The sequence below is a fragment of the Arachis ipaensis genome, chromosome B6, assembly GCF_059453495.1.
Source record: "Arachis ipaensis isolate K30076 ecotype BB chromosome B6, ASM5945349v1, whole genome shotgun sequence".
Lineage (NCBI taxonomy): Eukaryota > Viridiplantae > Streptophyta > Magnoliopsida > Fabales > Fabaceae > Arachis > Arachis ipaensis.
The window spans coordinates 131,066,507-131,079,926 of record NC_142441.1 but is presented as its reverse complement, the minus strand read 5'-3'; the positions used below and the strand labels follow the sequence as shown (position 1 = coordinate 131,079,926).

General features: G+C 31.9%; 2 protein-coding genes across 2 annotated transcripts; both read right to left on the bottom strand.

Annotated features, from left to right (window-relative positions):
- Positions 1-1,384: 1,384 nt before the first annotated feature.
- On the bottom strand, positions 1,385-2,486 carry LOC107647313 (protein FAR1-RELATED SEQUENCE 1-like). Its single transcript, XM_016351398.2, has 2 exons — positions 1,587-2,486; positions 1,385-1,498 (listed from the first exon to the last, which is right to left on the bottom strand). The coding sequence occupies exons 1-2, from the start codon at positions 2,484-2,486 to the stop codon at positions 1,385-1,387; spliced, it is 1,014 nt and encodes a 337-aa protein (XP_016206884.2).
- Positions 2,487-2,645: 159 nt separating this feature from the next.
- LOC148562750 (protein FAR1-RELATED SEQUENCE 6-like) lies at positions 2,646-3,314 on the bottom strand. The gene is made up of 2 exons (XM_088490981.1): positions 3,163-3,314; positions 2,646-3,066 (listed from the first exon to the last, which is right to left on the bottom strand). Exons 1-2 carry the CDS (start codon positions 3,312-3,314, stop codon positions 2,646-2,648), a joined length of 573 nt encoding a protein of 190 aa, XP_088347107.1.
- Positions 3,315-13,420: the final 10,106 nt, after the last annotated feature.

The following is a 13,420-nucleotide window of genomic DNA, read 5'->3' as shown; positions in this document are numbered from 1 at the left end:
ATGGAAAGTTGGACCAAAGATCGTGGTCTTGACGAATGGGACGAGATTTGTTCAATAAACATTTGCGCAAATGTCATTATTCATGTTGTACAAATATCACTGTAACGGTTCTTAATACTAAATCTCCTGGTAAATCTACTCACAGGATTCACTCAGATCATACAGGATGGAGTTGATGTTAGACATTATCTGTGGCCCACACAATGTATTGGTTCACCAGCTTATTTTATTATTGAAGGACAAGGTTAAACCTGTTTGATGCAATCAACCATGGAACAAGAAAAGGGAAGTTAGTTCACCGTTTACTGCACCTAGCACGAGGTCATTGATTGAACGTGCGGAAGGATTACCGAAGGGGGCAATGCGCAAAGGGAGGAAGAAGTTGCTTACTTAAGTTTAGCTACAGTGAATTGGACTACCATATTATACTTATTTTGCTTACTACTTATATTCTTAGTGATTTATTTATGTCACATTAGAATGATATGATTCTAGGAGGAATTTTTTTCTACAATTAAAGGATTTATTGGTTATGTTACCTTAAAAGGAGCTATGTTTATTTGCAGCTTAGATTCCCGGATTTACCAAAGTTGTTGAGTAAAGTAACCATCTTTGCGCATATTGAACCGAACATTTGTTTGGTTATTTATCGTCACATGTTGTCTATTGTGTATTTCAGATTTGACTTGAATGTGTAACGTTATGACCTATGGAATCACTTGTTTTAAGAGAAGATGCAGTGACTCCTTTGGATTGCAGGCTACAGATAGTACATATTGAAATAGGTGATAAATAACTATCTACAAATATAGCTAAACCAAACATCCTAAAGGATACTATAATGAACATCCAGTGTAACTTGGTAAATATACAATATAACAACTCTTTAAAACGACCAGCTACGTACCACATGACCGTTTAACATAACACTACGAAACCGTGTTAGTTTAGTAAAACATAACCACCAATCGTTGCACACACAATCACCCACGGATAACCATCCATGTTCATAGTGAAAATGAACATCCAATCACTTATAGAATTGAACATCCACTTTAGTTGTGAAAAAAAAACTGTGTAGTCAATGTCTAGCACGAATGGCTACGTACCGAAAAACTATACAGTAAAGCATGTAGAAATCAAGTACAAATTTATTAACGTAACTCGTAAATTACAGAATAACCATCAACTATACTCATTATGCATTAAGTCTAAATGAAATTAAAAGAGTAAAGTGGTTCGTTCTCACAAATTAAAAAAGGGTTATGGGAATTAATAACATATGAACTTTTGCAACAGCTGCCTACAAACCTTAAAACTAATATGAATCCTATAAACACAGAGATGAAAAAATAAACACTATCACAACCTTGTCCAACTAATCCTAACTTTTGTTGAAGGAGCTTAACAAAGACATGAAACCACCGGCTTGTTCGGGAACATTCCGGTCAACAACAGCACCATGGTTTACATCTTGAGGTGCGTGCGGACAAACCACCTGCCAAAAAAAAAAGGCCAACAGTTATGTTCTTGCATAGTACTATACCAAATAAACATACAAAGTTGAGATTAAGCCAAACATGTACCGGGGATGAATTCTTGTGTTTCCTCCAAGCTGAATTCTTGAAGGACTTCTCAAGGGCAGCGCCGAGCCTCTTACTCTTTGGCCTGCCCTTTGTGGTGACCTTCGATGGGCCTTGGATGTCATCAACACCGACAACGTTCGAACTTTGTGAGCCAATGCTGGTGTGGGTCTTTGACACTCTTTCGGACCTCTTCTTGGCACGGTGCGCAGCCAACTTGGCCCTTGTTTCTTCCAAAGCAGCATGCAGCAATGCTGTTTCATCATCGTCACCGATGAACTCTTGAGCAACATTATAGAAGTGTGCACACAGTCTCCTGAATGCAACATGACTCTCATTCGACCGACTGACATCATGACTACTTTTGACATACGTATGCTTGCGCTTTATTTTCTTGCTCCATCGAGGGAGAACATAACAGGTAGGTACTTTGTACACTTTATACAAATGGAAAACTTTAAGATAGTGACAGCACAACACACCTGAACTCTCGAAAAGATTGCACTCACAACGAACCTCCTGTGTGGAATGGTAAAAGTGAACATCGTACAGAACGCATAGAATAGTACCGTTGACTAGTTTCTCCTCTTCCACCTTCATGCAGACCAATGGACATTGTTTATCAACTACAGAAACTCTGCAATCAGCCTTCTTCACAAACTCAGTTTGAACATCCCTAAACATGCTCGTAGTGTACTCTTGCTGAAACTGTTTCTCCATAGGCGAGCTCATTGCACAAGGGATAACCCCCCTCGAGTCTGCAGCATAATCCTCCAATTCCCACTGCTCCTTGACTCCAAGCACATTGTCATATTCGTGAACAAATTGAACTAAGCTAGTCCTACTGTGTAAGAATCCACCATAGAATGCGTGCATGCTCTCACTCCTTTGTGTACTCCTCATGGCTGCCTAAAATTCACCCTTGAAGTATATGGAGACTCACATGCGTCGGTCATCATACATGTCTATAGAAAATAAAGAATCCCAATTTTAGCAAATTCAGGTCTACAGAAAATAAAGAAAAATTCAGATACCAAATAATTGTCAATTAAAGCGCGTGAATTAATCATACACTAACAGACCTGACAGCCATGTGTTGTTATGTAACTTGTACTCATCTATAAATTTTGACCAGTTATCCTCAAATGACTCCTCGGTCTGAGAGTTCCACACAATATCATTGAGGTCATCATACAAATCCCTGTATCGGCGGTAACCCCCAAGCTTGCTCGGTAACTTCTTCGTAATATGCCAGATGCACCATCGGTGGCATGTGTCGGGTAATGTATTTCTGATCGCACCAAAAATGGACCGATATTGATCGGTTATGATACGCTGTGGAACAGTTCTCATGCACTTCACCCATTGGCTAAAAACCCACTCATAACTTGGAATTTCCTCATTTCCCAGTAAAGCACAACCGAGGAGGGTTGACTTACCATGGTTGTTGACCCCAATGAACAACACAAACGGTAATCCATGCCTATCAGAAAAATCAACTAGACATAAGAAATGCCCATCATGATTAGATAGAGTTTAAAAGAATAAAGGACACAACACCAATTGAACTACTTCATACCTGTTTGTACGGTAGGTGCTATCAACTGACACAACGTCTCCGTAGTATTCATACGACGCCCTACATCTTGCATCCACCCATACTGCACTCTCAAATTTACACTCCTCGTCCAACTTCACCGCGTAAAAGAAATTCGGATTGATGTCCTTCATTCTCACGAAGTAGCTCATCATCTCCCTTACATCCGCATTCACGTTGCTAGTTCAGAGCCTTGCTGTTATATAGTTTCTTAAATCCTTCTCTGAGAATCCCAAGTTAGAGGGGCCTCCAGCCTCATTTACTAAAGCAAGGAATGTCTTATTTGGTCGAATCTCAGCCTCATCATTATCCTCGATCACGCACTTCACATGCATGGTCAGCTGCCTATACTCATGATAATGCACTGCCTTTCTCGCTGAACAAGGGTGTGAGTGCGTCAACTCAACCTTGAACAAAACCTAGTCTTGCATGTCTTTATCAAACTTGACATATATCCTTACCTTGCACCCAGCAGCTGAAATCGTATTCTTCCGCGTTGGTGCTTTGACACGAGACTTGCGATACCCGTCGCGATTACAGTGTATAGCTTGGTTAAGGGGAGCCTTTGTGATCTTGTCATATGTTGTCGTCCTTATCTTAGTTGCAAATCCTACTTTCTTTGCATAGGTAACATAAAAGTCATGAGCCATCTGTAACTGCGCAAACCGCATTCCAACTCTTGGTATCTCGTCTTTTTGTAGGCAACCATGATCTGGTAACTACATTTTGTATTAGTCCGAAAGAAAAAATAATTACCATTATTTATCAAATGAAACATGCGAATTATGACTACATAAAATTAAACTAGATTCCAAAACCTCATCACCAAGCTCCATCTCTTCACTTCCAACCTCAGTAACATCCAACAGTTGCATGGCCTATAATTCCGATACAAACACAGTAACCAAAAGGAAAAAAATCCTTATTAAAACTCACGTAAATAAAACCTTAAACACAATCACCAAAAACACAACAACAGCTAGAAATCATGCCAATAGAATCATTTATTCCATTTTATCTATTATTTAAGGGCCTGCACCATCCTTTAGTTGCTTCTTTTTTCATTCAATAACCATCATATAAAATTAGATACATAACATCTTTTCTACACATACATGAAGAACATAAGCACACCATTCATTATAAACCACTCATATAGGCACATAATTAGTGTATTCACATCAATTTCAGCACACACATAACCATATAAACCCATCAGCATGAAAAATAAGAAAATAATATGTAGAAAGCATGTAGGCAAACCACATAATATGCAGAAAGCATATGAGCATATAAATAAAAAATATGCAGGTATCATATAAGGATACCATGCCATTACAAAACACTCATATAGTTGCTTTTTTAATTCATTGAATGACCATCATGTAGCAACAATATACGCATACCATACATTATAATGCATACCAACTAATTAATTTAGGCTATTTCAACATTCATATAAAATATAAGGCCATCTGCATGACAAACACAAATATAATAGGATGGTTAGCATATAAACATGCCATATAATATGCAGGCAGCATACATTCATATACAAATATAAGTATAAAATACGCTTCCTGCATATAAGTATACCATACCTTTAAAAACAATCATATACGCATGAAATGATTAATTAATTTATGCAAATTCTCCATGGATATAATCATACCATTCTATTCAAAAACAATCACACATTTAGTTCAATCTCAACTCATGCATCACATCTGGATACTGCATTAATCATAAAAACAAACACCTCATTTACATTGTGACGTAAAATCTGAATTTTTCGAAAAATAAACATCTATGGCAGAATTTATTGCTCATAATTGCTCACCTTGTTCGACTTCTCACCGTCGACGACGATATCGCCGGATATGTTTTGAGGTTGGTTTGATAAATTCTCTGCAACGGCAGACATATCACAACTAGGAGTTCAACCATATCGCACTCCATTAATGTATCTCGACTCGGTGGTGTGCATGAAGGATGACCCTCACTTGAAACACGTTGGTCTTGCGATGTGGCCATTAGGAAGAAGGCCTTCCAGCTGCGCACTCTCCTTGCTGTAGGTCTGGGTTGCTGCGTCGGCGCGAAGATCCCGCAAACCACCGGGACGTAGTGTGAACGACAGGGCGGTGGGAAGAGAGGCTCACGGCAGTCAGTGATCGTGGCAGGGCTAAAGTGGCGATATTCTCGAATTAATTGAGAGAATGGAGGTCACGCCGTCTTGAGAGGGAGTTCGTTGTTCTGATTCTATAACTGACGGTAATTCTAATTTGTTTCAAATTTCAAATTCGAAAGAAATAAAAATTAATTAATTACCCATAATTTATTTTTAATTTCAATTAAACCTCCATCTATTATTGTATGTATTGTACAATAAAAATATTGTCTCTTCATACTTTCCTTTTTCCTAAACACAAATTCTAGACTATAAATTGTCTAGCTTCCTCCCAACCACATAATTAACAACTCTTCAACAATAATCAACCAAATGGTAGTATCACAACTAAAAGTAAGCATACATATTAATTCATCCACCAAATTACAAAAATCTAATGTATTCTGATGAATATAACAACTCTCATTAATTTAAATACTTCAAGAGGCCTTACAAGACCTATAGCAACATGTTTCACAAACATAATGAGCCTAATTTCTCAAGTCAGGGCAAACACTCCTTACTGTTAATATATGTTAGTTCCATAACAAAGATTGAGTTTTAATGATTAACAAATAATAAGTATAATTTAAAATTTTTATATTATTTTTCTTGTGTCAAAATAGACAATATTCATAAGCAGATGTTCAATAAAAATCAATTTAGATGACCTATAAAAAATAAATTTTAAAAATTTTTGGAGGGTCAATAAAAATTCCGAAAAAAGGAATCAATTGCCGAAATTTTTATAGGTTAAATAGAATAATTATTATTTGAATTTCTAATAATAAAATCAAATAAATGAGCTTAAAACAAACATGTTAACAAAAGAACTTACAGGGTCAAGAACTAATTAGCACAATACACATTAATAAAAAAGTAAACTACAAAAAAATCTTCAAATTATACAATTATTGACAGAAGTACTTTTTAAAATTTGTTAATAAAGATAAATATGCCAACAAAATATTTTAAAATACGATAAGAATAATAAAAAAAAATTACATTTTTATAAATAACATACGATTTTTATATTTCACAAACTATTTATACATTTTTATCTAAATTTTTGTGAAAATATTTGAATAATTGTATGGAGAAAAAACCAAGGTTCGACCTCTAAATTTTCTTTTTATTTTTTAAAATTATTTTTGACTATTTACAAAAGAATCATAAAAAATATCTATTTATAAAATCATTAAGTTTTATAGGTAAAAATATCTATTTTTTCTAAGCATGTTTGTAAATATTATATCAATTTTTTTTTTGTGAATATATATTTAATGGTTGAATATTTTTGTCAAATTTTAAAATATTTAAAAAAAATTGTCTTAACAAATTTAGAAAGTAATTTTGTTAACAACTTAATAATTCCAGAACTTTTTTTGTGATATACTCTAAAAAAATATAAAAATGATATGTACAATAATATTAAAGTGTTACTTATGGTGCTGTAGTTTAATAATAATGTTAGGATAACATTCATAACAGACTGAATTGTGCTTTTCATATTTTTAAAAGTTTATATGCACATGCACATGAGAGATAAAGACGAAACAATAACGCCAACTAACAAGTAAAATTAGTTATAGATTCAATGTATCAATACCCCACAATCTCTTCTGAGATCTAAATATAGACAAGCATCCTAGCTATAGTGATATACAATACCAAGTAAAGTCGCTCCTATGTGAATCAAAAACCTATGTGTGTGCCAAACTCAACTTTTCCTAACTCATTTGTCTTCTAGTACAATAATAAAATGATGATGATTTGACTCCATACGAAATAATGGGCTTCAAGATAAAATACGGTACAAAAATCTGAACGAAAATGGTGTCACAATTTGTCGCAAATTAATTTTAATATGAAAGTTGGGATGGTATAATTTGTCTATATTATGATAAAATTGTGTTAAGCTGTTATGATGTTAGAATTTACTTCAATTAAAAAATATGATTAATGGTTAATGAAGTTTGATCCACTTAAAAAAATCGTTATAATTTTTATAGAGTTGAATATGTGGTTAGGATTGAAAGAGAGAATGAAAAGAACGGTTATAATTAAGAGAGAAATTGAAGAGAAATAATGCTTTAATCAATGACTACGATCTTCTATCAACGGTCGGGAAGCATTTGAAAATCGTGACTAACAATTTCTATTGAAATCTGATCTGTTATCTATATCCTAAACTCTAAATTCTAAATTTTTCCACCTCTAACTTCCTCTCTTTTTCTTCGCGCACACATCAATGAATTCAATTTCACTCTCTAATAAATCACTTTTTTGAATTGTTTTTTCTTCTCTCTCGATACGTTTAAACGTTGGTTCATCATCTCTAGTTAAAGCTTTTTCAAAAGAGTTCTTCTCCACATACAAGCGTTTTTCCATACAAGTCATACAAGTCATTTATATTCACATGTTTTTCACATTTTTCTCCATGCCTCTTTTTCTTCTTCTTCTTCTTTCTCCGTGCCTCCTCTTTTTCTTCTTTTTCTTCTTCTTTCTCCGTGCCTCCTCTTCTTCTTTTTTGTAATTTTTCTCTCTCGTTATCGTCGTCATCAACACCACATCTTCCTCCTTCTTCTCTTCCTCCTTCTTTTTTCATTAAAATTTTTTCTCCTCTTTTCGTTTTCTCTTTCTCCTTCATCATCAGTTATCTCGTTGTTGAAGATAATAAATAATTCAGGTTTAGATTGTCAATTGAATCAGAACGAAATTAATTATTGTTTTGAATCCAAAGCTAAGGTGTGGTTCAATTTAGAAGAAAAAATATAGTATTAGAGGAAACATTTTTCTGTAGCAAATTTGGGTGTAGTACGAAGAGATTTGGGTGTAACACGAAGATATTTGGGTGTATTTTAAGAATTTTTGGGTGTATTTTTATTCTGATAAGTTCTGCATAGTTCAAAACTCTTCCTCTTCTTTCTTTTCATCTTCTACTGTTTCTTCTTTTTTTATCATCATCACAATCTTCTTCTTCTTCTTTTTCTTATTCATCTTTTTTTTTTTATTTTACCTTTTCAAGTTTCTTCTTGTTTTACTTTCTTAACAAAGAATAAAAACAAAAAAAATCAAACAAAGAAGAAGAAGAAACAAATAACGCTGCAAAATTATTTGAAAGAGGATGAACTTACATTCATTTAACTAAAAGAAAGAAAGAAATAAGAAAAAAAAGAAGAAAAAAAAACGCAGCATTAGAAAAAATATTTTTCTGTATTTACAGCAAATTTGGGTGTAGCACGAAGATATTTGGGTGTAATACGAAGATATTTAGGTGTATTTTAAGAATTTTTGGGTGTATTTTTATTCTGATAAGTTCGGCATAATTCAAAACTCTTCCTCTTCCTCTTTCTCATCTTCTACTGTTTTTTCTTTTTTTTTTATCATCATCACAATCTTTTTCTTCTTTTTTTTCTTATTCATCTTTTCTTTTTTATTTTACCTTTTCAAATTTCTTCTTGTTTTACTCTCTTAACAAGAATAAAAACAAAAAAATCAAACAAAGAAGAAGAAGAAACACATAATGCTGCAAAACTACTTGAAAGATGATGAACTTACATTCATTTAACTAAAAGAAAGAAAGAAATAAGAAAAAAAAAGAAGAAAAAAATGCAGCATTATTAGAGAAAATATTTTTCTATATTTGCAGCAAATTTGGGTGTAACACGAAGATATTTGGGTGTAATACGAATATATTTGGGTGTATTTTAAGAATTTTTGGGTGTATTTTTATTCTGATAAGTTCTGCATAATTCAAAACTCTTCTTCTTCCTCCTCTTCATCTTCTATTGCCTCTTCATCTTCTACTGCTTCTTCTTCCTCATCTTTTTATTTTGTTTTTTTATAATTCTTTTTGGGAGAAAAATCAAACAAAGAAAAAAAATACATAATATTGCAAAATCAATAGAAAGAGGAGGAAAAAAATACAGCAACAACAACGATAATAAAAAAACAACGATGAAGATGAAACACGCGAAGAAAAAGGAGGAGAAACACAAAGAAAAAGGAGAAGAAGAAGAAGGAAGAGGAGGAGGAGAAGGAGGAACGTGAAGAAGAAGAAGAAGTGTCTTCCATAATGGTGAGTGAGAGCGCGCTTTGGAAATGGTTGAGTGACGCGCGTGTTATCACACTCCAGTGGGTGAATGTAGCTTTTGTTAGATTTGGCCCAACTTGTAAGACTTATAAACCAAAAAGACTTGTATGTGTAGTATAACTCTTTTTGAAAATAATGAAAAAAATATCAGTACAATATTACATTATTAAATATCTTGATTATCTAGTATATGTAAATTTATTTATTGTTTTATTTTTTATGTTTAAGAAAAATATTTTTTATGTTAATAATAATAAATGGTTTGGATCAATTGTTTTGTTCTTATTACAGGATGAATGTAGATAATAATACTAGTTGTTAGTATAATAAAATATTTATTTGTTAACAAAATACTTTGTAGTTGTTTATTATTATTATTTAGGTATGTTAGTAAAAAGAAGTGGGTACCAAAAATACTTTATAGTTATTTAAGTACGTTTATTTTATGTTAAATTAAACTAAATCGTTAATTTAAATTATATTCATCAAAAATTAAATTAAAAAAAATTGTAATTTTAAAATTTTAATTATTTAAATAAAATTAGATGAAATAAAAAAATAAAAATCAAATTAACACAATTTAAATTGTATTATTATATCGATGTATCAATTCTAAATTAATTTTGCACATATCTTTAATGCAGTGACATTAATTTTTTTTTTTTTGTTTAGATTTCAGATTCACTGTATTTTAGATGTGTCTAATTCAAAAACATATCATATTTTGATTACTAACAAGATCTGATTGAAAGAAAAATGTGTCTTTTCAGTACACTATTAAGGTATTTGATGTTTCTGTTACAATATATATTTCTTATGGAATTAACTAATGAATATTTAGAGATTAGAAAAAAGAATAAAAATAGTCTTTTCAGTACACTATTAAGGTATTTGATGCACAAAAAAATTTTAAAAACATATTTTCTATTAAGATATGCCAATAATAATAATAACTTTAACAATTATATATCTATCTTTAGATTAATCGTGGACAAGACTATATATTATTCAATACTTCTATTTTTTTTTATTGAGATCAATTTTCGTGCTAACAAAGATGATAAGATAGCTAGGCAGGTCGGTCCAATTTGTCAAAGACTGATCTTCAAATTGAGTGAAGCTTGTTGACCTGTTTTCAAATTAAGTACAGACTTTAATCTTTTTGTTTTCTAATTGGTTGGTGGCTGAATCCATTAAAGTTACCTAAAAAGAGAAGAAATATAACAAAGATATATGATTTAATAATTATTGACACATTTTTATTTTTGTAATGAAAACAATATACATATATTAATTGGAAAATATTGAAAATTCATCAATCACGCTATATTTTAGTTTGGTCCATGTTCGACTTTCTTAGATTAGTTTTCAATCTTTATTAGGTTTAGTTTGAATTTGCATACCCCTATAGCTATCTATTAACGCATGAAATTAAAGGAATAAGCATATATAGTAAGAATTTATTTTCCAGTCCCAAATAATTGTCTAATTTAAAAATTTTAATTAGTTATAAATAATTGTGTATTTGAATATATATATATATATATATATATATATATATATATATATATATAGAAAATGTATGTGATAATTAATTAATAAAGAATTAAAGATACATTTGTATGTAAATTTATTTAAAATTAAACTTTTTAAAATTATTTTTAATTTGCTTAAATAATTAATTATAATTAGGCAATTATTTAGATCGAAGGAATTAATTTAGAAGAAAACCAATTATTCTCTCTTATGATAATATTTATTTTATTTTATTGTAGTGTTTTCCTTATTTGGTCAAAACTAATTATTTTGGTCATAACTATTGAGTGCTTGTTTGGTATGAAGTTGGAGGAGACCAAATTCTGGTCGACTAGAAAGTAAGACTGGTCAGTAGATGAATATATACAAGGAACATGTTTGGTCTCTTCTAATTTCATTTTATTGAAATTTCATTTTTCAAGTTCCAAACAAGTTTTGCATCCCTGCTGCCTAAATTAATTTCCATTTTCTCGTAAATTAAAAGAAAACACTTTACTTTCCATTTTGTGTTTTTCAACTCAAAATGATGAGTTTACAAATTACAATGTCTTTCCATTTTGATTTTTGCCTTCAATTAGTCTTTTCAACGCCAAAATCTTAAAATACATCAATTCTTTATTTTAAATTTGTTAAAAATATAATTATTTTGATATTTTTTTGTTATTTTAAATTTTTAAGGAAAGTAATTTCATAACAAATTTTATATACATATTTTGATAATAGTATATTCAACAATAGCTTTACTTCATCTTATTTATATTGTTATGAAATCATTTTTTTTAAAGTTTAAACTGATAAAATACATATAACTGATTATATTTTTAATATGTCATTTAAATAAGAGTCTCTTTTGGATTTCAATTCGATGTCTAAAGAAATTGCTACATTCTTGATTTATACTAATTTAACTGAAGACCTGGGGAATGATTTCAAAGAAAAATTTCAACATAGCAATGGTTCAAAAAATTTTTAACTCAAGTGAGAGTTAGTGAACTTAAGTCAAGATTCGATGACAATTTCACAATACTTCACAAAGATAAAAGTTCTTTGGGAAGAACTCAACTCATATCGTTTAATTCCTTGCAATTGTACTTATTCGCGGCCAATGCAAGCTTTTCTACAAGACGAGTATGTACATTATTTTCTAATGGGGTTAGATGATTTCTATGCTCAGATTCGAGGACAGATTTTATTGATGGAGCCTCTATCATCAATCAACAAGGTCCTATCCCTAGTAGTCCAAAAAGAAAAGCACAGGGCGATTGGAGCTCCCTCAATCCCAACACTACTTGCTTTCCTTGCAAGAAATCAGCATGTGCCTCCACAATCTGACAGAGGAAGAGGAAATACAAAAAAAGACAGGCCTCTTTGTTCTCACTGTGGCATTTTCGATCACACAATCGATAAGTGCTTCAAGCTTCATGGTTTTTCACCGAACTATAATAGAGGAAGAGGTCCATCCATGCTTGGCCTCAAGCAAGCAGCACACAATGTTATTGGAGGAGAGCCTCAATTGTCTTAAGATCCATCCTCAAATTTGACCTTAAATTCATCTCAGGTGTAGCAACTGATGCAGTTACTTAATAGTCAAAAGCTTTAAGAAATTGCTTTAAATGCAACTACACAGATAGTTACACTAGCAGGTATCATTCTCAATGCCTCACTTACAAGGTCAAAATTATCAAAACAAGACTGGATTCTAGATAGTGGTGCCACAATTCATATTGCATGTGACTCTCTTTCAAACTATTCACACTTCCCAAAATTATTCAGTTTCTCTTCCAGACAATGAACAGTTTCAGGCTAATTTCACAGGAACAGTAGTTGTTAGTTCAAATATCACATTGAACAATGTGTTATATGTGCCTGATTTTTGTGTCAATCTTTTGTCTGTCACGGCCTTCCTTTCCAACACTACTTTTGACATCACCATTAGCTCATCTGATTTTACAATCCAGGACAACAAGACATTAAAGAAGATTGGGAAGGGTGAGTTGCATGAGGGACTATATATCTTCAGAGCAACAACTCCCTCAAATCAATTGAGATTTGTATCTCACTCTATCAATTTGTGCAATTCCAAGTTTTGGCATGCACGACTGGGCCACGCTTCAAATAAAATCATCAAGCATGTAACTTCTTCTTTCAATTTGTCACATAAATTTTCTAGAAGAGTCTAACTTTACAGGTTGTCACATATGTCCTCGTGCAAAGTTTAAAAAACTTTCTTTTGAATCAAATAATAATTTGTCACCAAATTCTTTTGACCTTATACGTTGTAATATTTAGGGACCATATCATGTTTCTACATATAATGATGCTACAAGATTTTGTTGGTTATATTTGTTGCAACATAAATCTGAAGCTGTAGGTCGTATAAAAGTATTTTATGCAATGATAGAAACTCAATTCAGCAAGAAGATCAAACGCTTCAGGTCTGA